The 27,847-nt window shown below is 34.2% G+C and overlaps 2 protein-coding genes across 3 annotated transcripts in view; one reads left to right on the top strand and one right to left on the bottom strand.

Annotated features, from left to right (window-relative positions):
* Positions 1-23,229, top strand: part of LOC124371898 (lysophospholipid acyltransferase 7-like) — a 46,840-nt gene extending 23,611 nt beyond the window's left edge. For both annotated transcript variants that reach the window (XM_046830265.1, XM_046830266.1), the window contains 5 exons: positions 2,846-2,997; positions 12,525-12,739; positions 16,822-17,001; positions 20,084-20,225; positions 22,818-23,229. In XM_046830265.1, the coding sequence (XP_046686221.1) occupies positions 2,846-2,997; positions 12,525-12,739; positions 16,822-17,001; positions 20,084-20,225; positions 22,818-23,021 (893 nt within the window). In that variant the 3' untranslated portion in view covers positions 23,022-23,229. The remainder of the gene's footprint in view (positions 1-2,845; positions 2,998-12,524; positions 12,740-16,821; positions 17,002-20,083; positions 20,226-22,817) is intronic.
* A 3,193-nt stretch (positions 23,230-26,422) lies between these two features.
* On the bottom strand, positions 26,423-27,170 carry LOC124371897 (nucleolar protein 12-like; the record flags this gene model as incomplete). The annotated part of the gene is given in 1 exon segment (XM_046830263.1): positions 26,423-27,170. A coding segment is annotated over 1 exon segment (209 nt), but the record flags the coding sequence as incomplete, so codon positions are not given.
* Between the last annotated feature and the right edge of the window lie 677 nt (positions 27,171-27,847).

Raw genomic sequence — 27,847 nt, 5'->3', positions numbered from 1 at the left:
GCCTGGGAGGAAGGTACATGACTAAATGATCTGCTAAGATTCCAGGCCAAACATTTACTGAAAACTGATGTTGTGGGCGATTAGGTTTGATAGCATGAGGATATTATATCTGCCCAAGTGTGGTTGTTATGGAAGTTAATGATCGCTGTTCTTGTAAAGTGAGCCTCATCGATAAACAAAATTGTATTTAAAAAGTTTGGATCACCACATTTTTCCAGAAGCCATTGACAAAAAGCAACACGGGGAGCGTAGTCTTGTGGCAAAAGAGTTTGGACATGCTGTAAATTGTATGGGTGTAACTGGTACTCGTGTAGTACTCTTCGAATACTAGATAGGCTGACATTGAACTTTAGTGACAATTCTCTAGTGCTCTTTTCAGGATAATCAGAAATTTCATTAAGAACCAAGTCTTCTAATTCAACAGTGCTACATGATCGGGTGATGCCTGCATTACTATCCTCCGAAGACTTCAAAGAACCTGTTTCAGATAGGCGTTGATGAATAGTGGCAAAAAATCTTGTGCTTGGACACCTGCGGTTAGGAAAGTTCTCTTCATACAGACGTCTTGCTGCATTACTATTGCAGTGTCCCAAACCATACATTAAATGCATGTCTGCAAATTCAGAGTTTGAATACACATGACTATTACCTTCCATTTTTAATAAATGAAACACACAACACAAAATCACTAATAAAATGGATGAAAATAACTGGTTAAAATACTTAACACAAACACACAGCATCTTTACAATTTGTTGTTTTGTTCAACAATGAGGTGACATATGTCATCTAATAATAAATGCCCAGCTGATTATTTATTATTTAAATATGTTTAAACAGCTGTTGTTTAAATGATTAATTATTACCAGCTGTTACCAATCAGATACTCATTCCTTATTATAAAACAGCAAAAGTTTGCTATGTAGTGTAATACGTGAGGAGTCAATTTCATAACTTTTTTACACATTTAGTTAACTTTGCTTATTATTGTTGTTTTCAGAATTAAATTCTCTACAATCTGTATTAGGAAAAACAGTTTGTTTATTGGTCATTTAACAATGTTATTGGACATCAAACATTAAGACGGTATTTTTATTAGAATTTTTGCAAATTTCATACTTTTTCTCAAAAACTGTTCACACTACAACATCTAGAGTGATTTTATTTGATTTTTCAGGTGATTTTCCATATAAATCCACCTTATTTGAGTTAAAAAGTAAGAACAAAACATTTCAGAATCACTTAATTTCACTAGGTGAACTGAAAACAAAGCAAATTCTTTCGCCAGCCAGTACTCAGTAATGGAGCGTTTCCGGACCTAACTTTATATAACATTTTTTACTTATTTTTAGCTCTACAATCACGTCTTAAAAATATTTTACCATATTTCTTACTCACCCTGTATACATCCCCACCCACCGCCAAAGACTAAAAACTACTTATTTGTCCTCTTGATACTTATCAAAGCAACTGAGTTCACACAGACCTGGTTCGTCAGGGCACACTGCACAATAGTAGACTGTTTCCTTACGCTTGCCTTCTTGGTAGCAAACGCGGCAACCTCCGGGTAACTGACTTGCCGTTTCCTTTGCGCTTCGTTAGTTTGGAGAGACGATGCATGCTGTTGCGTGTCGGTGTGATGAGCAGTGGGGTTTTCTTTGGAGGGAGCAGGTCTTCAAGAACATGAATTCAGAAGTCATACAGGAACTGTCTATCTGAGTTGTACATGTTGTAAAGGTAAAAAGAATTTACTACAACAACCTGGAGAAAGTGCATTTCATTGTGACTCATTGTCTTCATCAGATGAAAAATTATCGTCAATAACATTATCGTCTTCCTCCATTATGAGTACATACACTTACACAGTCAACAGACATAATCCACTCACACAATATCGCAAAGCATACACAACAAACGAAAATGGCGAACCGGCGACGAATCGCACCAACTGACTCACCGAAACAGGCACACCTCGTTATGAGTGTTAAAGCCTTCCCGGGCAACTGCTTAGCTCTCACTGAGGCAATATGAAAGCAGCTGCCGTATGCCGAGCTCGCTCGCCCACCGCTCGGCGCACCATTTTCGCATGACGAGCATGCTCGTCACCCGCAGTGAATGTGTTAAGATGGTTTCTTTGCAAAGCTTATCTGTAGGCTGGCAAATTAAATTCATCACCATGTCTTGTTTGACGATTATAGATATCGCTGTTCCTCAAAAGATTTCCTTTTAAGACCTGTTGAATTACCTCAGTGATGTAAGTACACACCACTGTGAGTATACCTAATGTCTTAAAAGCCCCCCTATAAGTTTCTTGAGGATTTAAGCTAGCCATGATTTATACTGCACACTTTTGCAAAACTAGCACTCGCCGGAAGTTGGTGATGGAAGACCTTCCCCAAATCACTATTCCATAGCAAAGATGAGTCTCAAATAGTGCAAAGTAAGCTATTCTGGTAGCTTTGAGAGTGCTAAGTAGGCCCAGTACTAATGTCATTCACATTTAATACAAACAATATAGACTAAGAATCAACTTGTATAGCACTCCTACAATTAATTATTGCATATCTTAAAAATCAACACTCTGTCATTTACTGACAGATATGAGCTCAGTCACTGCAGAACTCTTCATTAATATCTTTCCCTCAACTTTCTTAGGAGTAACGTGTGTAAAAAGAAAAAGGTTATAAAAAAAAGATGGGCAAACATTTTACCTGATGTGTTTGTGTATATTATAAAGTTAAATTAGACCTACTTGTCATGTAGGATATTTTGTTGTATTGTGTTTGAATTTTAAAGGACAAAGGTATTTTTTTGAATTATGAGTCTGTTGTTTTTCTAATTACAGGACCTTATTTCAAGTACCGTATGTACTGGGATATGTTCAACAGTCCGTTTGCAGAACTGGCTCCTTGTACCAAGGCTACGCTGGAGAGGATAATGCCTGTTCCTTTGTGGGCTGGAGCTTTTCTACTCTCCTCTTACGTTTTCCCTCTCAAGGTAGGTCTATCTTCTCATTGAGTAAGTTGTGGGTGGCAGTGTGATACATGTGTTAAGATGGCACTGGAATCACTTATTTTATGTTTTAAACCCATTGGAGTAGACACATGTGCTGGTTATGAGCAGCTCGGCCAGGGCTTAATGTGAGTCAGGTACCGGGTATCTTTTCTTCATTTGACATTAAATCAATTAGTTTGCCGTATTTTTGGCAGATATCATTGGTGTTTTCCTTATTAAGTTTTTAGATGCAACCAAATTATTTTATTTCTATAAATGTGGCCAACCTGCTGATATTGAAATGTTTTACTTGTTGTGTTTTAGCTGTACACTATATTGTCTGACAGTTTGTTTACATTACGTTTCAGATCGTGAAAACTTACGTGATTCTGAAGTTGATTGATAAGGTTGTAGAGTGATTGTGAATGCAATTAAATAATAGTAATGGATGTGTGAACAATGCCAAGTGCTTTTAAAATGAAGCATTAAAATATGCTTTTTAATGCATTTCAACATTTAAAAAAACTGTAGAATATAATCATTAGTTAATATGCTTGTATTATTATGGTTTGTGGGAAATGTTTTTATGTTTAAGTATCCTAAATCAGACCAAACAAATAAAAGGAGTGAACAATGCAACGAGTGCCTCTATAGATTAGAAATTAGCACGTGTAATCTATCAGTAGCCGTGAATACGTTAGCCAGCTGCGCCGACCTCTAGGTCATAGCTTAAACAATAGGAGCCTCCTACCATCCGGAATTCTGGAAGGATGATTCCTACGAGGTTAGCAGACTGAGATCGAAGGTTGGGAGGGAGTCGTTGTGCAGCGATCGGGTAGAGTGGACGGGTAGAAATGAGTGTACATGGTCTAAGATTTAGTATAATTGTTAGGGAACCTTTCGGAACCATATCTAAATTATTAGTTTATCTTTAGTCATCAAAGCTGGTTAGGTTTTGGATAGGAGGAATCTAGTGGCGGATACACGGTTAATTATTATTTCTCTGGAAGGTGCCCTCTTTCGGTTGCGACGACACGAGGTCGCAACAATAAAATCTATGAAACAATATACTTTTTTATAGTTTTAATTTAATAATTTGGAAAGGCTGTTGAGCAATATGAATGAGCCTCTTTTTTAGAAATATTTCGTATTAACATCAAGATTTAAAAACCAACCAAACATTAACTATTTGCTAATTAAACTCATTTCCTTGTTTAGCAAGGTGTAGAAATAGAATGTAAAATTCAAAAATAAGTTTTGATCACTTTATCAGTTAGCAGTTAGAATTTAATATTTTAGAAGCAGTAAACATAAACCCACAATATGGTAACTACATTATAAACATATAGTTACAAATATTCCCATCTACCAATATACCATTTAGGTTATTGATTAAATGTTCCACTTATTTAAAAATAACCAACTGAATCTCAATCATCACATCATTCATTTATCAATGAATATAATTATTCATCTGAAAGGACACACCACTTAATTGTGGGGATAGAGCTGGTAGGTTACTAGAGCCAGGAGATGATGGTTGTAATACCAATTTTTACTATCTCTTTCATAAAATTGTATTTTACAAAAGTTATTTGCAGAACTCTTGATAAGAATGTAATTTAAAACTATATTTCATATATAAAATGCTTTAAATTGACTCTACTGTTAGTGTATTCCATTTTTGTCCATTAAGCAAGCAAGAGAAAATACTTACTACAGAAGCAAATAAGAAAATTAGATCTTTTTTTTTTTATTTAATATCTTTATTTATATTTTGTACATGAGTACAATAAATAGCGTCACTAAAAATAAGTTACTATAATAGTTATGAGTAAAATCATAATATTGTATAAAATTCTTCAAATGAGTAAAATGCCTTTTGAATTAAATACTTTTTTAACATTGATTTGAACTTCTTTATGTCTCGAACACTTGATATTATTTTTGGAATTGATTTTAAAAATTTTATTCCAGCATAAGAAGTTTTTTTTTTATAATACTCCAAATTATGCTTAGGTAATACTAATTCCTTCTTATTTCTAGTGTTATATGTATGATTTTCACAGTGACTCTTGAAACTGGACTGATGAGTCTTAACATACATCACACATTCTAAAATGTAAAGGCTATGCACTGTTAAAATATTTAGTTCAGTGAAATAATTTTTAACATTATTCGCAGTGCTTTTTTTTGCAAGATAAGAATTTTATTAAAATTTTGATTTGTGGTTCCTCCATACACACCTATTCCATATGCAATATGGGATTGAATGTGGGCATGAAAGACCATCTTTAAAGCTGATAAGCTGCATAAATAAGACAGTCTTTTAATAGCATATATTCCAGAATTGATACGATTTATCACCTGTTCAATATGCAAATCCCAGCTAAGGTTGTTGTCTATGATTAGTCCTAGAAATTTTGTATTGCGAACTTGACCCAAACAGGAATCATTTAATAAGATATTGGGACTTGAGTGTTTTCTACTTTGTTTGGTACTGAAAGAAATAAAGTTAGTTTTCTCTGTATTTAGAACTAATTTGTTGTCAATGAAAAATGTTTGTAATTTTGAAAGTTCCAAATACACCGTTATTTCTAATTCAGCTTCTGTTTTGGCAGAAATGATTAAGTTTGAGTCATCTGCAAATAAACAGAGCTGTTTTTTGTTATTTTCAAGAATACTAAGGCACTTTGGCATTTCCCTTATGTAACAAATAAATAATAAAGGACCCAAAATAGACCCTTGAGGTACTCCATTTCTTACTATTTGGATGTTAGATTGAAATTTTTGTAATTTGTTATTTTCTATGTGAGATATCTCAACATACTGTTTTCTATTGGAAAGATATGTTTCAAACCATCTTAGATGGATGTTATTGATTCCTAAATTTTTCAATTTCCCGAGTAAAATGTCATGAGATGTGCTATCAAAAGCTTTTGACAGATCCATGAATATTCTTGTTACATTTTCGTTTTTGTCAACTGATTCTATTATAGATTCAGTGAACTCTACCAATGCTGTTATAGTAGATTTATTTTTTCGAAATCCATGTTGTGCCTTGTCATAAAGATCATTTACCTCTAGATGTTTGACTAACCTATGATACATGGTTCTTTCAAAAATTTTTGAGATTGATGGTAAAATTGAAATTGGACGATAATTTTGAATATCTGTTGCTGAGCCTTTTTTGAAGACTGGGATAACCTTTGAAACTTTTAATTTGTCAGGAAATATGCCTGTAATAAGAGAAGAATTTATTAAATGCAATAATGGTTTACTTAAGGAATGTTTGACAAATTTTATCAATTTCACTGGAACTCCATCATATCCACTAGACGATTTATTTTTGAGAGAGTCAAAAATTTGTATCAATTCTGTTTCAGTCAAGGGCAGGCATTGAAATTTTAATAAAGTGTTACCAGGTTTGTGATTGTCACATTTGTCATATTTTGGCTGTACTGAAGGAAGATCCTTTAACAGTGCATCTGTCACATTTATAAAATAATCATTAAAGGAGATTGCAATAAGAGATGGATCACTAATAGATGATTCTTTAGTTTTTAGTACAAGATTGCCTTCACATTTACTTTTATTCTTTTTTGTTTCTTTATTTATAATTTGCCATGTTGTTTTACTAATATTTTCTGTGTTTTTGATTTTGGTGTCAAAATAATTTTTCTTACATTTAGTTAGTTTTGAATTGTATTGTTTAACTTTATTCTTAACTTCATTTTTTAAATTATCAGATTTTGTAAGCCTTGACAATTTACTAAGACAAATTATTTCATTTTTTTCATCCTTTAAATCTTGTGTAATCCAAGTGTGCTTTTTATTTTCTTTTTTAATTTGTGTAAGCGGAAAACAAAGGTTAAAATAGTATCTGAAGATACTGTCAAAACAATCATATTTTTCATTGACTGTTGAGTAAAAGACTGGGAGCCAATCTTCTTTTTCCAATAAAGATTTAAAAAGTACCATATTATTTAATGAAAATTGTCTTCCAACAAAAGTTAACGTTTTCCCAGTTTTTATTTGGGTTTGCAGAAATTCGAGCATTTGTGCATCATGGTCAGATAAGGCTGTTATAATTCCTGAGACTTTAACTTCATTTTTATTAATATTTGTCAAAAAATTATCTATACAGGATTTACATGTTGGTGTCACTCTAGTAGGAAAATCAATTAAAAAACTCATTTCATGGCGATTTAAAATGTTCTTAAGTTCCTTTGTCTCTTTAGATTCATTTAACATGTTAATGTTAAAATCTCCTGTAATGATTAAATATTTGTCTTTTGCTACAAGAAATTCTATAAGAGAGTTTAATCTATCTAAAAATTCGTTATTGTTAAATTGAGGTGTTCTATAAACTCCTGCTAATATAAAACTATACTTTTCTATCTTAAATTTAGCTAAACAACATTCAAATAATTTGTCCTGACAAAGTTCAATTCCTATAGTGGGTCTAATTCGGATAGTGTTATTTCTAAAGATTCAACACGAATCTGTAAATCCCTAATATTTTGGTGAAAAATTTTTATATTTTTTATTTAATTTATTTAAGTGGGGCTTTGGATCCGAGTTATTGGGGAGTTTAAAGGCAAGGCATCCGGTCTCACATTTCTGTTTTGCTTAAAAATTCTTACATTTTCATCAGCTTTGGAGCATGAGATATTTGAAATTTTACAAGAGTTAAAGGAATAGTTACTATCTGAAACAGTTCTAGTCGTAGTTGGTAAAGGTGGAAATTCATTCAGTGAAGTCGTCACAAGGGATATATCACATTCCTGAGGCGTCACCAGTCCAGTGTTTGCATCTGCTCCATTTCGATCTCCATTTGCAGAATGCAGGGAGCTCGAACTGCAGGGGGGTTGAACTGCTTCAGCCATCTCTAAGTTGGGATTGGTCTCCATTTGTTTTAACAGATGAGCAGAAATTGCAGTATGCAGACTTTGTTTGAAATCAATGAAAGAGAGTCCATTTCTTAATGGTCGCTTTGAGTTTTCATTAAAAATTATAATCTGCACAGAGGCTCCTGTGCGTTGCTGGAAATCAACAATATTAGCTGCAAAGTGTTCTGTTGAAATATTATCCCGGACACAACCCATGGGGGAGCAAATTAAATACTTTAAATTTTTTATTTTAAAGTCCTCTGTGAAATGCTTAAAGGCTGTGTCCTAATTAGAAACAATTGGCTTTTTATAAAAGTCTGATTTAGTAATCAACCCGTACACATTCACTCCATCAATACTTTTTTGGTGGGTTAAATAGTTGGTAAGGAGAGTGGTCGGTTTACCGAACTGTTTACAGAAGACGGTTGCTACCCCAGCACTCATATGCCGTTTATGACTGAAGTCTCTTGAAATGCAGTGGGCAAATGCTAGATGCTCATTATTTTTATTTTTATTAATTATCTTTCTCATATTGGATTCAATTATTTTTATGTCACTATTCACCAGTATTTCTGTGTTATCTTTAACGTTTTGTAATTCTTGTGTGGTATTGTTGTGGTCTACCGGTAGAAATGTTTCGTTTTCATATACAGAAGTTTTGCTCAGAGAGTTGATTATCATATAAGATAGTTTCTTTTTGCCTTGGTAATTTAGGTGTAGACCATGACGAGTGAAGTGATGTCTTTTAAGGTCCTCCAAGTCAATGATGCTTATCTTTTTCATTCTTACTGCAACTTCTCTGATGTAGTTGTTAGCTAAATCTATTTCATGATGTGTTCGATCAGTGGGATTTGTATCATAACGATTGGGGATTGTTGTTATGTATACAGTTCTTTCTTTACTTAGACACTGCAAATTTTTTTCTAAATTTAAGTAAATTTCTTTTGTTGACTTTTTAAGTACATTATTAGTCCCTGCAATTATCACTAGGGGACGGTGAAGAGCTCTTTCAGCCTGTCTATACACTTTCTGGGTTGTAGCTCCAGGCATAACAAGACCACTTACTCTTATCCTTCCCTTGCTAAGGGCACCGATTAATTCAGGAAGGCCCCTTCCGTGGCTGTCTGAATAGAACTCAACATCCATTATTTCTTTACCATCTTCATTCCTTCTACCTGTTGATGCTAGTCTAGTGATCAATGTTTTTTTTTGTTTCTTTTTTGCACGGTTTTTTTTTGTTAGTAATTTGTGCCGAGTAAACTTCCGAGTCATGCACCACGATATTTAAAACCTCATGCTTGTTGCTTAAAGGAATGGCAATAGCAATAGGATCTTGAACTCTTTTGATTGGTTTTTTCTTTGTATTTCCTTTCTTTTTTTTTCCTCATTCCATTTTCTGAAATCTTTAATGTTACATTTACAATTTTGGTTATTTACATTTAGGTTGGAGTCAGCTATGTGGTTTGCAGAAGCATCGACAATGGAGCTCGCCGAAGCTGGGTACTCACTAGGAGCCAGGTTAGGGGTAGGAGTGGGTACTTGATACATCATTTCAGCAACTGTATCAGACCTGAGTGCAATAAAGTTATTATTATGCAGCAGGAAAGCTAGTTGTGCTCGCTTAGTTATAATATCACCTGCTTTAATGTCTGGCCATAAATCACCTTCATTATTTTTTATTTCATGGATTCTACCCTGATTTATAAGTTGGATGAGTATGTCCCCAAATATCAACATATATATACCACAGTCCACACCATTGTTTTGTTGCGGTACTGCTACTTTGTGTATTGGTGTGATTTCTTCCAATCCCAGGTGCTTAGATATGTTTTTTACAAACTGTTCTGCATGTGGAAAATTATAATCCCCAATTGAGTCAAAGTAAAAAAAAGCCGTTTTGTTCTCTTTCATACATCAACAGACTCCAGTGAGAACCCCCTACTTCATCATTTATCCTGAAGAACTAATTAAAAAGACAGGAAAATATTTTCACATTTTTTACTTGGGCATATATTTTTGTCTGTTTCAACACTCACAATTAATTTCTATTCAAAATATAATACTACAAACAATAAAGCCTTAAAACGTAAGCTAAAATGCTAACATAACAACTTAATGTCTTTTACAATACAGATAGTAATCACTAAAAATAAAAATGGGATTAGTAAAAATGCTTGTTTCGGTTTGGTTACTTTGGTCCTCTATTCGGTTTGGTTCACTTGTGTTACTTTGGTTGCTATGCCATAAATTTTCTTATCCTTAGTAATCGACAACACGTTTTTATCATAGGTTTTTTATGAAGATAAAGAAGTTTCCCACCAAAGGAAACCCACCCAGTAATTTTAGGTTTAGCATTGACAATCATTACATGATGAAATAAAGTTACTAATATACAAGGGTAATTCGGAAAGTAAGGTCTGATTTGCGTAAACCAGACAAACAGTAAGCGAGCAGCGAAATGCGCATGCGCCCTGACTCCCGGCATGCATTGAGCGCAGGACGACGCCATTTGCAGTAAAATCGTTGTAGTCTGCTGTTGTCTGTTCCTTTTTAAAACGTTTAAAACTATTGATCGCCCTGCCGACTGTGAAATACGGTCTGTGATACGGTTTTTTGACAGCAAGGAACGTTTCAGCAGCGGATATTCATCGACAGATAAGTGAAGTGTACGGTCCAAATGCAATGAGTGACAGCAAAGTGCGGAAGTGGGTGAGAGATGGACGGGAAAATGTCCTTGACGAACCATGATCTCGTCGGGCTTCAGTGATCACCGAAGATTTGGTGAAAGCCATCGATGAAAAAATTCGTGAAGATCGGCGATTCACTGTTTCTTCATTAGCAATAGAATTTCCAAACGTGAGTAGAACCATATTGTTTAAAATTGTTTCTGAAATTTTGGATTTTTGCAAATTGTGCTCATGTTGGGTTCCCAGGCTGCTTACTGAGGAACACAAAAAAAGAAGAATGGGTATTGCTCTTGAATTTTTGATCCAATATCATCAGGAAGGTGATAACCTTTTAGACCACATTGTGACGAGTGACGAGACATGGGTTTCCCACATAACCCCAGAAATAAAACGCCAGTCGATGGAGTGGCGTCACTCGACGTCACCGGTTAAAGTGAAAGCAAAACAAACATTGTCCACACGCAAGGTTATGGCGACAGTGTTTTGGGATAGACATGGGATATTGCTAGTCGAGTTTATGGAGCGAGGAACAACAACAAATGCGTCCTCTTATTGCAACACTCTGATTAACCTTAGACGAGCAATACAGAACAAGCAACGTGGCCTATTGACAGCTGGAGTTTCGTTGCTGCATGACAATGCCAGACCCCACTCTGCCAACCAAACCCAAAATCTCATTAAATCGTTTGGTTGGAAACAGCTAGAACACCCGCCATACAGCCCAGACTTAGCGCCGAGCGACTTCCACTTGTTTCGCTACCTAAAAGAGTTCCTAGGCGGGAAGCGCTTCGACACTAATGACGAGGTGAAACAAGCAGTACAAGACTGGTTATCGTCGCAGGTGGCCGACTTCTATGACACCGGCATTCAAAAACTTGTAGATCGTTATGACAAGTGTTTAAACAAAAGTGGAAATTATGTAGAAAAATAGTGATTGATGTCAGGAATCAAATAAAACAAGTTTTTTTTTAAAAATCTGTTGTGGTTTTTTTTTAAATAAAAAAAACGGACCTTACTTTCCGAATTACCCTCGTAAATATTTTTGTTCTAAAATATGATTTTGACACATTTCTGTTAAATAACACATTTTTGTAGGAAAATTAAAAAAAGATTTTATTTAAGATTTTTGTGGGAATGCTCAGGAGCTATATTTTTACTTTCAAAATCCAGTGATCTGGGGAAATCCAGTGATATGGCAACTCTACTTATTTTCTTGTCTCAAATTATTTAAAAGTTTCTTTCCTTCAGTTGTTGCTCTTAGTAGTAAGTAGTAATTAAGGGGTTATGTGACCTGGCCGAGTGCTGTATTCCTGACGTCAATGATTTGTAAAAATTCAAGTGACAAATGAAAAATATTATTACTTAAATAACTACTCAATGGGTAAACTATTTTTATTGCTTTGGTTTAGTACTTTACTGTATTTATCTAATGCAGTAAAATTTTTGTTTTACAACTGACCATTTCTTTATAACATGAAGCAATTTCACAGTCTGTAAATAATCACATAACAGTGCAGAAATCAAACAGCATTATTACCTCAAAATGGCTGCTTTTTTTTAAACGAATGTTGCCGATTTTATTGATGAAATCTATAACTAACAACATGTAACAAAATAATGCAGTGACATTAAAGTTAGTGGTGCATTTTTAATGATCTCTCATAAACAAATGTTAAGAACTTTCAAAATACGTATATAACAATAAATTATGTCAGTTTTCTTAAAAAAGTAACCATTAAGTATGATAGAAAAGAATTTTTTGTAATTACACTAGAAAGCAAATAGGAACAGATACAGCAGTACTAGGATATCCAGGAAATAAAAATTAATAACAAAATGACATTTAAAAGCTACCATAATCTTCTTGTTTGGATGATGATCTAGATTAATTACTATTGCACAGAGAAAATAAGTACACAAATTATTTTAAAAATATGTGTGATGTCCATAGTATGCCCTGAGTGATGAGTTCTACACAGAACGTTCAATGCTGTACCGCCTCTGGTATCTGTACCCATCATTCTTCAACTTCCGCATGCGGATGTACATCGGAATGCGTCTCTCAGAGTGTGTGTTCACAATGAGTGGACTAGGGGCATACCCTGCTGTCACAGAGCCTAAGCCGGGGCAGGGACCCTCCACTGAATTCTTCACCCTTGGCAGAATGTGAGTTTATATAGCGTTGGGTAGTTTACTCGAACAAGGCTGATATTAGTGTGACAACTTAGAAAAGACCTTTGAAAGAAAGCTTGAACTTAATGTTAAACAATACAAGGTTCTGCTTTATATTACAACCTACCCTCGTATGTTTCTATTTATATAATTTGTGTTATAAAAAGTCCATTATAATCTTTGTATCAAAATGTCTGCTAGAAATGGTGGTTCAATTATGTTGACAGTAAATCATAGTCTTTTTTCCCAAGCTAATGCTGCTCCATGTTTCAATCCGATGAAATGCAGTATAGTAATCCAAGCCAATACAAAGTTCAACCTAATTGTTGTATGTTAGTATTTATTTTATTTCAATTGTTTTCTTAATTTACTATGGAGGCCTTTTAAAATTGGTTAATGTGTCTGTCTATCTCTCTACTTGTTCTTGTGATAACTCAGGCATATATGCTACATTATTATATAATTTGATCACTAGTAGTTCTTAAGCATGCATCTTATAAGAGAACTTGTTTGCTCACTGTGTTTTGGGATCGTGTCCGAACATTGTAGTGCACTCAATTGTGCACCTTATTAGACAATGCCATTAACCCTTCACCTAGATTACACTATGAGCACCCAATGAAACATACCAGGACTTTTTCGACAAGTATATTGAGCACTATAAGGCAACACAAGAACTTACCACTACTAACGAAAAGTCTCTATCACCCCATCTGACGACAGTAACTGAAAATACAAGCCAAAAAAACAACCATCATTTTTTAGACCAAACCCAACAGAAAAAGATCAAATTCAAAAACAGGTATATTATAAACTCAAATCTAAAACAAACCTAAGTAACCTAAAAATACTACACCAAAACATCCGTGGACTAGACAAAAAATTAGACAGACTTAACCACCTTCTTAATGACATTGACCCCAATATACTAGTGCTTACTGAACATGGCCTGAAAAAAATAGAAATAGAGAATACAAAAATTGAAGGGTACTTTCTCATAGCAGAATACTGCAGAGAAAATCATAAGCTTGGTGGTGTTGCCATATATGCCAAAGAAACCCTCAAAAACTGCACAACAGCAACTGACATATCCCACCTCTGCCAAGAATTTAACTGTGAAGCAGCCATGGCAGTAATTGAATCCATGGGTAAATACATACACATTCTCGGGGTATATCGATCTCCCAAAGAGAATATACGAGCCGGTGTAAATGCCTTATCCAACATCTTAGAATATACTCAAGCACACAGTAAATCAATCATGCTTGCTGGAGACATAAACATCGACAGGATGAAAACAACCCTAGACAACACTATCCTAGAAGATGAACTACACACCCATAACATCCGAAGACTGCCACTTCCTGCAACACGTATCACACATAGCACTGCCACCTCAATTGACTTCATATGCACAAACATAATCGAGGACAACATTGGCACAGCCATACTTGAAACTGGACTTTCTGACCATACTGCTCAAATTATAAAAATATATGACTGGAGAGTAAACATCCCTCCACAGATCATTCTCAAGAGAAACTTTTGTTATTCTAATACAGACCAGATAAAATCTCTCCTAATGAATAAAAACTGGAATGCTGTCTATATGGCCCCAGATGCAGAGCAAGCATACAACATCTTTCATAGAACTCTCCAAGCAACGCTAGACATTGCCTGTCCTACTAAAAAATGTAGTCAAAAATACAAAAGGAAACATGTGTATTATGACAACGAGGCCAAAGACCTTAAAAATGACTTTCTAAAAGCCCTGCACAAATTTGAGACCACAGGAAATACCCAAGACAAAGAAGATATGGTGGTAAAAAAGAAAAAATTATGATAAAAAACTTAGAGAAATAAGAAAAAATGCTAATGCTGACTTCATCAACTCGGCTGACAACAAAAGTAAAGCTCTTTGGAATGTCATAAACAATGAAAGAAGAGGAAAACATCAACTACAGCCAAACATATGTCTCTCAGTGAATGGGAAACATGTGGACAACCCCACACAAACTGCAGACCACTTTAACACCTTCTTCACAGAAGTAGCAGAATTGACGCTGAAACAGAATAACTGCTCCCCAGGGGACGCAGATGATAATGAAAATTACGAAACTCCACTTAACTATGTTGATAAATCTCTATATCTAACCCCAACATGCATCAATGAAGTACGGAACATCATAAATGCCCTAAAATCAAAATCTTCAAGTGGAGTGGATGAATATTCTTCTAAAATTGTGAAACACTGCTCTGAAGAGCTAATGCCGCCTTTAGTCAGCATAATTAATAAGTCCTTCAGCCTTGGTGAGTTCCCTACAGCCCTTAAGCTCTCTAAAGTATACCCCAAACATAAAAAAGGTTCAACACTGGAAGTCCAAAATTACCGTCCCATCTCTCTAATCTCAACATTCTCAAAAATCATAGAAAAAATAGCTCTACACAGACTCATGGCTCACCTAAAACAAGAAAATCTGATAACCGAAAAGCAACATGGATTTTTGAAAGGAAAATCAACCAGCTCTGCCATCATCAGCCTTGTTGAACATGTTATTGACCAAATAGACAAAGAACAATACGTATCTGCACTCTTTCTTGACTACAGCAAGGCGTTTGATTGCCTGGGCCACGACATCATCTCAAAGAAATTAACATCATTAGGAATCAGAGACACAGCTAACAAATGGTTTGTAAGTTACCTCACAGGCCGATCTCAAATAGTCGAGCTGCAAACCACCATTTATGGTGTAACTACTTCACATCAATCCAATCCACTACCTGTTACCCGCGGAGTACCGCAAGGATCTGTTTTGGGCCCAGTTCTCTTTGTCTTATTTGTGAATGACTTCCCAGCTTATATACGTGATCACAATACCACTTGTGTGATGTATGCAGACGATACAACATTGTTGATTAAGAATGACTCTGCTGAAGGAGTGTACGAAAGTGCCACAAGCTCTCTCAGTAAAGCCCTCAATTACTGCAGAAGGAATGATCTAGCCATGAATCCATCGAAGACAGTTCACATCAACTTCAGCAAGAGGAAGGACCATATCCCTAACCCACTTGATGTATCAAGAAAAGACCATATCAAATTCCTTGGCGTAACTATTGACCACAAACTTACGTGGACTGAGCATGTAAACCAGGTTTGCAAAAAAATCAGCACTGGTATATATGTAGTACGCCGAATAAAATGTATCGGCAACTTGGAGGCAGCAAAAACAGCTTACTATGCTTTGGTGGAAACTCATGTGAGGTATGGACTTGCTGTTTGGGGTGGATCCTCTGCAGGAAACCTGAACAGAGTACTACTCCTGCAGAAAAAAGCTATCCGAACCCTAGCGGAACTCGAACACCAACAAAGCTGCCGACAAGCATTTAAAACCTTGGGAATTATGACAATTACTGCACTCTACATACAAGAAGTAATTTTGCATGTTGACCAACTGCATGTACAAACAGGAAAAACCCTTCATACACATAACACACGCCATGCAGGAAATTACACACTACCTCTACATCGGACATCACTTTTCGAGGAAAAACCATCCTACATTGGTAGGAAGCTGAGGAACCTCCTGCCACAAGCTGTGAAAAACCTCAAGGGAGCTGCCTTGAAAAGATGTCTTCACAACTTCCTGGTGGACCACCCAATATACACCATCGAAGAATTCACAGAAGTAAACAAGGAAGATTGGAGGCTCTGACATCTTGTATTGATTATTTATTAATATCAATTATGTAATTTGTTAACATTGTGACTCTATTACTGTTCTTGAAGAATATGTTAATAAAGAAATATGACTATGACTATGACTATGACTATGACTATATTTTATTGTCTAGGTGTCTCATGTCAAAACAATGCAAAGCGTTTATGAGCTTCTTTGCCACAGAATTTTTTTGGATCCCTTCAGACAAACATGACTCCAGATGTCACTGCACACACACTGGAGATTGGATTTCACAACTAAAGCTATACTGGTGAATTAGAGCTAAACTCAACATTCACATTGAATCAACCCTTCCCAACATAGCTATATTATGTGTAACTAAATGTGTTTTAACAGAGCTGCCAGTCCCGAGTTGGCACAGAAGGAACAGTACAGTTTCGCAGCCATCTACAACATCGATGCCTGGGGATCAGACTTCCAGCCCACCATCCGATCCTCTATGAAAGCATGGAATATGACTATACAACATTGGCTCGCCGTCAACGTATACAAACGGTTCCCAGTAAAGTCCTACAGGTCAGTGGTCGACTCTCATTAGTGTTTTAGAATCTCTAAAAATAAATTATGGTTTAGTTTAGATTTAAAAAATCCTAAACTGTATTAGGAGAGGTTGTGATTATTAGAGTGACATCCATCCTTTTTCATTTGAGTAGCATTTAGGACAAGAAAATGTGACCACTCTATGCTTCACTCTTAGCACGCCGTAGACTGAATATTCCGCAATGTTTCTCCGCCGATCGATAAAAATATGTTTAATTACTGTTTTTTAAGTTTATAACCTCAATATATAAGCCACAATACTAAGTAATGTACTGGCTTGACCAAATAATCCAGTTGCAGCTGTCAGCCGGCCGCAGTAAGTAAGCAATACATTGTTTTGTTGCTGGCAGCTGTTCTCCCACTCCCGTCTGTACGCCGATGACGATACTCAAATCAAATCAAATCATATTTTATTGCATTTTTACAATTTTACATTGCATTGCAAATGTCAGTAAATCATTTTGTAAATAGTTTCACACATGCCAAAGTTAAGGCATTCACACATGCATCCAAACCAGCCCTTCCACACATTCACCCAAGCACACTCTCACTGACTCCAGATCTTATGCCGCTCATAAATCCCAGTGGCTCATCATGAATTCATCGACAGAGTAGAACGCTCTAGACACCAATAGGCGTTTTATACGAGTTTTGAATTAGTTTTTATTGTTGGAGTTCTTTATACTTTCCGGGAGCTTATTGATTAATCTGACACCAACTTGTTGTGGCAGATGCTGCGTAACTGTCAGCCTGTGCTGTTGGGCTCGATAGTTGTCCCTGCCTCTGGTTTCATATTGGTGAATGTCCTCACCGCGGACCATACTGCATTTTGATTTGCAATACATGATCATGTCGTATATATAGAGGCAGGGCAATGTCAGAAATTCAAGCTCCCTAAAAGATTCCCTGCATGACTCTCTGTAATTTAACTTTCTAATTATTCTGACAGCCTTTTTTTGGAGTCTAAAGACTCGCTCAAATTTGTTTTTGGCACAGCCTCCCCAAAGTCTCACTCCATACGCAAAGTGTGGGTGAATTAGGCCATAGTAGGCCATTTTTAGAACTTTAGGGGAACATAGCTTTTCTAGGTGGCGCAAGGCGTATATGCCTGCTGAAATTTTAGCACACATATTGTCGACGTGGTCATCCCAGGTCAATCCTCTGTCAAGGAACAATCCTAGAAACTTTGTGGAGTATGTTTCCTCTAAAAGGACATCATCCACAAATACAGCTGGCCGCTCTGAAAGCTCATTCTGCCTAAGGCAGAAATGTACAACATTCGATTTGGATTGGTTTGTTTCCAAGTTCATTTCAGCAAAGTATTGAATGCAGGAATTGAGTTCTATGAACGTTGTGACTTACAGTTCTTGCAATGTTTTGCTTTTAAAACAGAGAGTCGTGTCGTCAGCATACTGAACAAGTTTTCCATGCTGGATCACAGAATTCAGTCTACTGACATAAATCAGGAATAAAAGAGGCCCAAGAATAGATCCCTGAGGGACAACATGAGGCACTTTAATTTTGTTTGATGAGGCGTTCGAAATCTCCACTGTCTGATTTCGCTCCTTTAGGTAGGAGGCTAGCCATAACCGTGGAAGCCCCCGAACGCCACATCTCTCCAAACTGGTGCAACAGTGTCTCATGATGCACACAGTCAAATGCTTTGGAAAGGTCAAGAAATATGCTAAGCACATGTTCTCGCCTCTCCAATCCATCGACAACATTGTCCAAAAGGTTATTCACGGCATCGATTGTGGATCTATTTTTTCTGAATCCAAATTGCTCTTGATTCAGAACTAGCTTGTTTTCCAGAAAGCTTTCAAGTCTTTCAGAGAAAACCTTTTCAAAAATTTTGCTAAACACGGGCAGAATTGAAATAGGACGATAGTTGCTGGCAATGCAAGGATCGTCCTTTTTGAAAATTGGAATGACTTTGGCTGTCTTCAAAAGCGATGGAAAAGTTCCAGATTCAAATGAAAAATTTATCAACTTTGTGAGTGGTTCCAATATGTGCCTGAAGCAGCGTTTAAGTAACCACACTGACATCCCGTTTCTGTCTCATGTTTTTTTCGAATTCAATCCCTGTATGACGCGTGCTACCTCCCCCTCACACACAGGAGTCAGAGCCATGGATGCAACCGGCAATACTATCCGCCATTACCGACTATCAGTGGAGCACGCATTGTGCCTTTGGGAAGTGTTCTTGCGTTGTCATTCCTTTTACAAACAGTTGTAAAAAGTTATTGTTACCATGTTTTCGGTGTTATAATCAAGTTTTTATTGTTTCTTTTCTGTTGTGTAATTATGGTTCATCACCCAGACGATTCTGATTATGACGATTTTGTTTCTAAAGTTTTGAATGCTACGTTTTCTAGTGCTTATAATGATGTGGATGAAGATGATATTAGTGATATTCTTTTAAACAATTATACTGACAGTGACGATAATGAGGATGTTTTCATATTTTTCATCACATGTATGATTACTCTCTGTAACCCGAATTTGATTTTTATTTATATATTCCATTGTTATGAAAAAATATAATTATTTTAATGCAAGTATTACATTATTGTAAATTTTGTGTGTGTGTTATTAGTCATTAGGAATGAATAAAAAAATTAGCTTTAAGGAATTTTCATTTTCATTTTTTCACCTTAAATGAGCGTAATCTGAAAAAATGCTAAATTTAAATCGGCTTCAAAGGGTTAATTTTGTAAGAGTGATGTCCCCCAACTCAAAATTTCCAAATGGTAACTCTTCCTTTTATCTACCATTAATGGAGAAAAGTTTAAAAACTAGTCTATTAAGGAAGTCATCAATTTGTATTTGATTCATGAGATCTATTGTTGTAGGCTACTCAATTTGAATTTAGTCTGTATAAGATTTGTTTACTAAGAACCAGATTAAAAGATAAATAAAAATAAATAGTATATTTGTTCATAGTTAGCATATTTCTAGAAAGCGTTTTCTTTTTTATTAAAAATATATATAATGGGATGAAATCATTAAAAAATCTGTCAAGCTGGTATTAAGTATTTTGTTGTTTACATGTTGGCAGGATGCCTGTGACGTTTGTAGTGTCTAGTCTGTGGCATGGAGTGTATGCCGGATATTATTTGTGTCTGTGCTCTGTTCCCTTCTACCTTCCAGCAGAGGATATGTTCTACAAAGCATTCCGCAACAACACACTTCCTCCTGGCGTAAGTTAACCACTTTTTTTAATTTATTACAAAAATGTTGACTTTTTTTTTAGTGCTAAAAATTACTTAATGTTTTTGTTTTGTACACCAGATGCAATTTTTTAAAGGGGTTATAAAACTAATTATTTTTATGAAATAAATGATTAGATATTCTAAAATCTTCTTTGAGCACAGCTAGGATTGTCAACACCAGCATGGTTGGTTGAATATTGTTGTGATAGTACGACTGTGCAATATCACCATCATACATAATGTTGCTGATTATGTTTCTGGTATGACAGTGTACATATTAAAAAGGAAAGGAGGAAGTTGGACTCCTGGGGTAAGCCACAAAAGGTCCTAAATGTACTTGTCCTGCATCTCAGGTAGAGTTTAATCAACCAACAGTTTTAATCGAGTTTTGAGAGTGATGTCCTGCCAAAATCGCAGCAAACCTGTGGGGTTGTGACCAATCAGTGAGAGAAAGTCAGAATGTACATGTGGAATGTGATCCTGAAGCAGCCTCTTCAAAGAATGTTTGCTTTGGGAATGGTTACAGTAGGGGCAAACATTAACCCTTCTCACGCCGTAGGTTAATTAGAATACTTTGCCTACTTTGACCAAACGCCAAATATAGTTATATCCAATACTATAGATTTGTCTCTTGGAGAGTTTTTTTAGTTCACAAAAAGCCTTTGAAATGCCTGGTGCACGCTCCGTGCTTATCGCGGTTGCCAAGGAAGTATTTATAAACAATCTTCACTCAGCGGCAGGGGGACGGAATCACTCAGCGGCAGGGGGACGGAAGCGCCTTTTGTTTAAAAATATTTAGACTAATTTATTTGTTTCGCCTGCTTAGATTCTGTGGTTTAACTAGAAATATAAATCCAAAATTTATCACATCAGCATTCTTTTAAAAATGGTAAATAGCACGGTAGCAAAAACATTAATCCTGATTTTTGGTTACATGTCCTTAAACTCCCTTTTAAAAATAATGTTTTTTAATTTTTGTATGAAACCATTGATTAATGAGTCCTAGTTTTCAAAAGTTTACAATTTATTTTTCACTGTTGTACTAAAAATAAATGTAAAAATTACCTCACCCAATTTGGTCACCGAACAAGTTGGTCATATGTACTAGAACAGTTATGATCATGTCATACAGTGGAAATACTATAATAGGTATTTTTATAAAAATGCTTAAGCAAAAATGTCCAAATATTGTATATTTGTTATTTAGTTGATTATTTTATAGTTATTTAGTTTATTGTTGAACTTTATCTGAGGTTTATTAAGGGTGGAGGCCAATGGTAATTAAGAAGCTGGAAGAAAACAGATTTCATCTTTGTCATCCTCTTTGACAGTTGATTATGTTGTTTTTGGATTTGACCCTCTTTTTGTTAGCTACCAAAGCCTTACAATATTGAAATAGTGATCATAAAATTCCACATTTTATGAAGATTGCCTGAAGGATGTGACTTTTATACGTTTACATCCTTTAGTAAACTTAGATATACCAGACTACAGTCTATGAGAACAGAACATGATTGGGGTGTTCAGCCAGTAGGACATGTTTATTATAAAAAAACTTTATATAAAAAATAAGAGAAGCAACCAGTAGAAGAACATGTAACTTCCTTCTCTTTTTCCCTTCCTTCACCATTATGGCAAGTGTTCCCTCCATATGACCTTTGCCAATTTTCTTCCTCCTAACACCTGATCAGTCTTGCACATTTCTGCTGGTATTGGAAGTGCCATCAGTTAGTTGAATAAATCTTAACAGTAATTATCCTAGCCCTAAATAAAACATTTTTTTTCAGAGAATAAAAAGTCATTTATTGTTTTAAAAAAATATTACGATTATTGTTTTGCATAATACTGTGGAGCATTGTGATACTACTAGTATTGGAAATTTTAAAGTGCAACACATAAACGACTGTTGCTTACACTATTTTTACAAATGAACGTGAATATAACCTTATTAGTTAAATTGGATTTTTTAATGAGAAAAAATATTAGCAAGCAAGATGTTATGAAAATTGCTGAGTTCATCTCACATGAGTGAAAGTTTTCCTTGATTAATTAAGTTTATTCTTCTTTGTTATGTAACATTCTCCTGTATTTCTTGAAGCTCTAAAGATCTTTCTAGACCAAATTGCATTGTTAATTTTCTTTTTTTTGCGTTGGTTTAACGGATTTATATCAATTGGCGACAAGTTGATTTGTGACGAGGTGAACATTCTGGGTTGCTTGGAATGTTACTGAACCACAAGGCCAGATATTTGCTGTATTGTATGTATCAGTTACAGAGCTTCTAATGTAATTGAAACCTTATATTTGTTCATGATGTTGTGTAGAATGTTTCTGCATACAAAATATTTCGTTGCAGAATCTTTAACTTAGAACTTTATTGGTGGGACCCATTCAATTATGATGGCACACGTAATGGACAATTTTGACTATAAACATAACTTTTACTGATAGTTATTGAGATTTGTAACTTATGATCTGTTATGTAGAACAATAAGTTAATTATGACTACTGACTTTTAATTATGCCTTTGAGACTTGTCACACTGTAGTAGATGTTTATGTAATTACTGATCATTTCCAGGTGAACTACGTCTGGGCATTTTTCCGCTACTGGTGGAAGATGCTGCACTTCTCATACTGGTCTATGGCATTCTCCCTGTTACGTATTGACGCTTGTCTGCGTTACTGGAGCTCAATCTATTTCCTCCCCAACATTTTAACAGTGGTGATGTATGTTATAGGACTCACCATTCTCAAACCCTCTAGGCTTCCAACTCCAAAATAAGTAAAACACCAACAGAGCCATAGCGGTCCATGATATAATTTTAAAAATTTCAACAGCAATTTACTTTCCCAATAATTTATTGAACCATAAGAGTGCCTCCAAGATGTCTGCTCTCTCATCTTGTTAGAGCTACATTTTTATTCAGCAGATAGAACAATAAAATCCCTATAATCCATACTAACATATAAAATTTGAGGATCCTTTTAATCCAAACTAATTTAGCGAACAATTAAATTTTAAAATTGTTGTGAGTTAGAAAAATTATATGTCAAGTTCAAAGTCGGTTAATTTAAAAACAGTTTATGACCAAAATTTAAATTCTTTGTTTGAACAGTTTGTTTTTAATGATGGAATGATTGTGAAGGAAACAGGAATTTTTGGACATTTGCCATCATTTAGTGAAACAAAAAATCAGTAACACTAAGTTTCGAGATCTGCAATCTGATCTCTTCCTCAGGTGAGTAACTAACCTAACACATAAATTACAATCTAGCTTATGATAAACAAATCGTACCAGAGTGTTATGACACACATAAGGCAGAAATCACAACCACCATGGTTTGTGTCAACTTCACTCACTCTAAAACATAAAAACAAAACACAACACTAATTATTAAAACTAAACAACAGAATACAGGTCACAATAGATCAGCATTCGCAGACCAACCACCTAGTACGTGGTGGACAGTGCGGTTTCATTTATTTGGCTACTGCTACAGTTATTACTAACTGATTCCTTGTCACCTAATTACTTAACAGTACTGTATGAAAGAACAATTAATAGTAGTTTCAGTTCAGTTGATATTATTCTGGTATTGATTTTTATCACACATTAAGTAGTTCTCATATGCCTCCTTCCTTGTAGCGTCTCAAATTGTATCACATCTGACACTTGGATCCTCATTGGGAAATTTTAATTTTATATTATAATATTTTATACATACTGAAAATAAATTTACATTATAATACCAATTTAAATTTATATATATATATATATATATATATATATATATATATATATATATATAAATGAACAGAATAAAATTTAGAATTAAATACTATATTTTGGATTTAAAGTAGAAATGGATAACAAGTTTAAAAACTTGTTTCCTCTAGTGTTTTAATTGTATATAAAAAAACGTTAAATATAAAAAATTATAATCATTTATGGTACTTAGACATGGACAACTGCTATTGAACATTAAAAGAAATGAGTAGGCTGAATACGTCAAGCTCTGTTTAATAAAGTATAACATAATCTCCACAAGTGCCACAACATTTTTGGGATTTAAACTATATATATATATATTATTAGTACTCTACACTGCCTTTTTATTTCAATATTATTGTAATAATATTATTATGTTATGTAGTCTCAAATAATGCAATACATGTTTAATAATCCTGTAGATTTTCACACTAATGAGCAATAGGAATGTAAATTTTAAAAATATTATAAATTTAGTCTATGTTAACTGCACTTTGTATCAACGATTTTCAGATCGAATTTAAGGTTCTATTATTTAGGGTAGTTAATATGCTAATGAGTTAATTTGTAGAATTTTGTAGTTCTAAGTATTATAAATAAGAATTTTAAAGTAAAAGACAACATTTGCTTATTCATTTACAAAGTATATTTGAATAGTTTTGAAGGAAAACTCTTAAACAATACTATAAAATAAAATGTATAAAATTAGGCATTTTTCAGTGCCAGTCAATAATTAACTGGCTAAAATATAATATATATATGTTTTAAATAATGGTTTATATTATGTAACTTTAGTTTTAGTTTTTTTTTCAAAACACTAAAGGCTATAATTATAATAAATGATTTAGTTTATTGCAGACAAGCTGTTGATACATAATGATTAGCATTGTGATTTATTTTGTTTGTAATTAATGGACTCATATTTTTATCCTGGATTAAAAAAAAAGTAGAAATAACATTTTTATTAAAGTGATCATTAAGTGATTATTTCTTCATTATCATAATTATTAAATTAATAATGGCAGCAACAACCCTTAAGGAATTTTAGACACAGCTAAAAAATTCTTATAAGAGTAAGTTATAAGTTTAACTATGTTTATACATCTGAATAATAATAAGAGTATTTTCATAACTATGGAGTACCATCTTGACAAAACTAAACCTAGCGTACTTGCTGTGTGTATAATAGTGTTTTAATGTTTTTGTATTTCCTGTTACTTATTTGACTTATATTTGACTAAGTTTGTTTTTGTTATTTTGTTAGAGATCTAGTCCATGTTTGTTATATTTTGTTACATAAATATGTATTTTGCATGATCTGTTTAGGATATATTTTTGTCATTCCATTTAAACTTATGATGAAGATATAATAACGACTAATTTGTTTGAGTTTCTAATGTTTGTACTGAGCATAAAAATAAATATATTTTTGAAATAAATTAAAGAGTAATTAATAACCCTGAAGTTATATAATACGTTTTTAAAATAAAATATTAGGTTTAAATAAGCTTAAATGGAATTGCTTCGAATAAGTGCAAGTTATAATGGTAAATACCCAGAGTAGTACAGACTGGGACATGACTATTTGGGTAAGTCCTTTACACTATAATTAAAATGACTGACTTTGCTATTAATAACATGCGGGACAACATAGATTCATTTGACAGAAGGAGCCAGGTGCATGATCACCACACTCGTGGGGCCTGCCAGCTGGATGTGCCTCAATGTAGGCTCGCTGTGACTCAGAGGAGCTTCCCTACTTCAGCTCTTAACCTTTTTAACACCCTGCCGGAGTACGTGCGAAATCTTGAGCTTGGGAAGTTTAAGAAACATCTGAGGGGCTGTTTGGTTGAGAGGCCAATCTATTCCCTACAAGAATTGGACAGTGGGTTTTTTCTGCATCCACCGCCATTGTGATTTGTATATAGTTTTGTGATTTTAATTTGTATATAGTATTGTGATTTTAATTTGTATATAGTTTTTGTAAAATGACTCAGTCTATCTGGTTCTACCGGTCATCGACGGAGCTACCATATAATATAGTGAATTTTAGTGCAATGTAGTGTTGTGAGGTCATCAATTAGTAATTATTACCCTAACTAGTTTTCTGTTTACAGACAACTAAACTAGGCCTAGCCTATTCTTACTTCACCAGTTCTTCTGAAAAATGTTAAATATTGAATGATATGGAAATTGACCTGTTACTTCTACTTCATTCTCATTTTTACTTTGCTCTTGTAAAAGTTTTATGTCTAATTTATTTCATCATCGAATGTAACAAATTTAATTTAAATTTTTTTAAATAAAATACTATATCTATACATACACTATAAAATACCAACCCTGTTCCAAACTAACTTGTATTATCATTTCTTATCAGTTATTTTTTATACTAATAAAAACAAAATAGGACTTATACATTATGTGTTGTAATGCTTAGTTGGTTTTGAGGCAAAATTAACAATTATAAATATAATTATAAACAATAATTATAATGTATAATTATATATATCATAATATTATAATTATAAATATAATTTGTTCCTAATAAACTGTATATTGATATCTAATCTTATAAAACATAATATATACAATTAATTTTTATGTTAGAAGACTGATGTTTGAGATGGTAATAATCAGAGTGTTTTTGTGCCAGAAAATTAAATTGGGACAATGAAAAATAAAATTCCAAAATCGGCCAGAAAAGAATAGTTTAAATTTGGCATTTAAAAAGGATCCAATTTTTAAAATTTTAAGGAGAATGATAGTTGATTCTTAGGTCAGCTGTATAGCAGTTAGCATATATAAAAATTGACGTAAGGTTGGAAAATATTAGAAAACATATTTTTAAACTTTAATTAAAAATATCCACTAATACAACTTCATCTCTTAAATTTATTTCCTTTAAATTTTTGTTTTTTCATTCGTGCCTTTACTCTCTCATGTTTATTTTTATGTGACTTTTTTATTTGCTTCTTCTTCTCCAATCTCTGTTTCGTCTGGAAAAGCTTTACTTTTCTGAACTTGCTTAGTCGCTTGGTGTTTGATAGCCTTTTTCACGTCTTTCTCCGTTTTCAACTCCATCCCCAGTAGTTTGCTGCCTTCATTTTCCTCTTGGTCAGAATCTGACTCCTCTTCCTTGTCAGTTTCATATTGGACCTGAGAGAAACAGTTGAGATAATTATTAAGATATTAAAACAGTTAAGAATAAATTTAAAATATATAAATAGTGCTGAGGTAAGTATTCAAGCTTCTCACATTTTATCATAGACAAACAAAGAAACATTGGAAAAGTTAAGATCTATATTACACTTTTGAAAAAACTAATTAACACTTAAAACTATGACTGTGGTATTATAGCTTTTAATAGATGACATTTTGGCTCCATAGATAAAGATCTGCCTACTCAGCATAAGAAAATGTACGTATCTATAAAAGCTTTGAGTATAGAACAGTGGCATAGCAAGCAGGTGAAAGGAATGGCACTCGCCAGAGGCGCAGAAGCATGGGGAGTGCCGGCCAGTTATAGGTATCATGTAATTTTTATATTAGGAATATTGAAAAATTACTCAAAACTATAAACAGATAAATTAACAATTAAAATATAATTGCTACACTAGCTCATCTTAAACTAGACTAGAGGTTCAAAATAAAATGATTTCTAGCATTTTATAAGCCCGAAAAACAAAGGACCTGGGTGTTCCATAGTTATTGTGTAATTCTGTGAAGTTCAATGAGTTTTGCCTAGCTCAGATAGCTGTAGTATGTGCAAAAGAGGAGAGAATACGAGATGTATTATGTAATTGTGTTATGTATTATGTAATTGTGGTTGGGGGCA

Source organism: Homalodisca vitripennis, unplaced genomic scaffold (assembly GCF_021130785.1).
Source record: "Homalodisca vitripennis isolate AUS2020 unplaced genomic scaffold, UT_GWSS_2.1 ScUCBcl_2224;HRSCAF=6758, whole genome shotgun sequence".
Taxonomy (NCBI): domain Eukaryota; kingdom Metazoa; phylum Arthropoda; class Insecta; order Hemiptera; family Cicadellidae; genus Homalodisca; species Homalodisca vitripennis.
The sequence above is the reverse complement of the archived record's forward strand: the minus strand, read 5'-3'. Positions and strand labels throughout refer to the sequence as shown.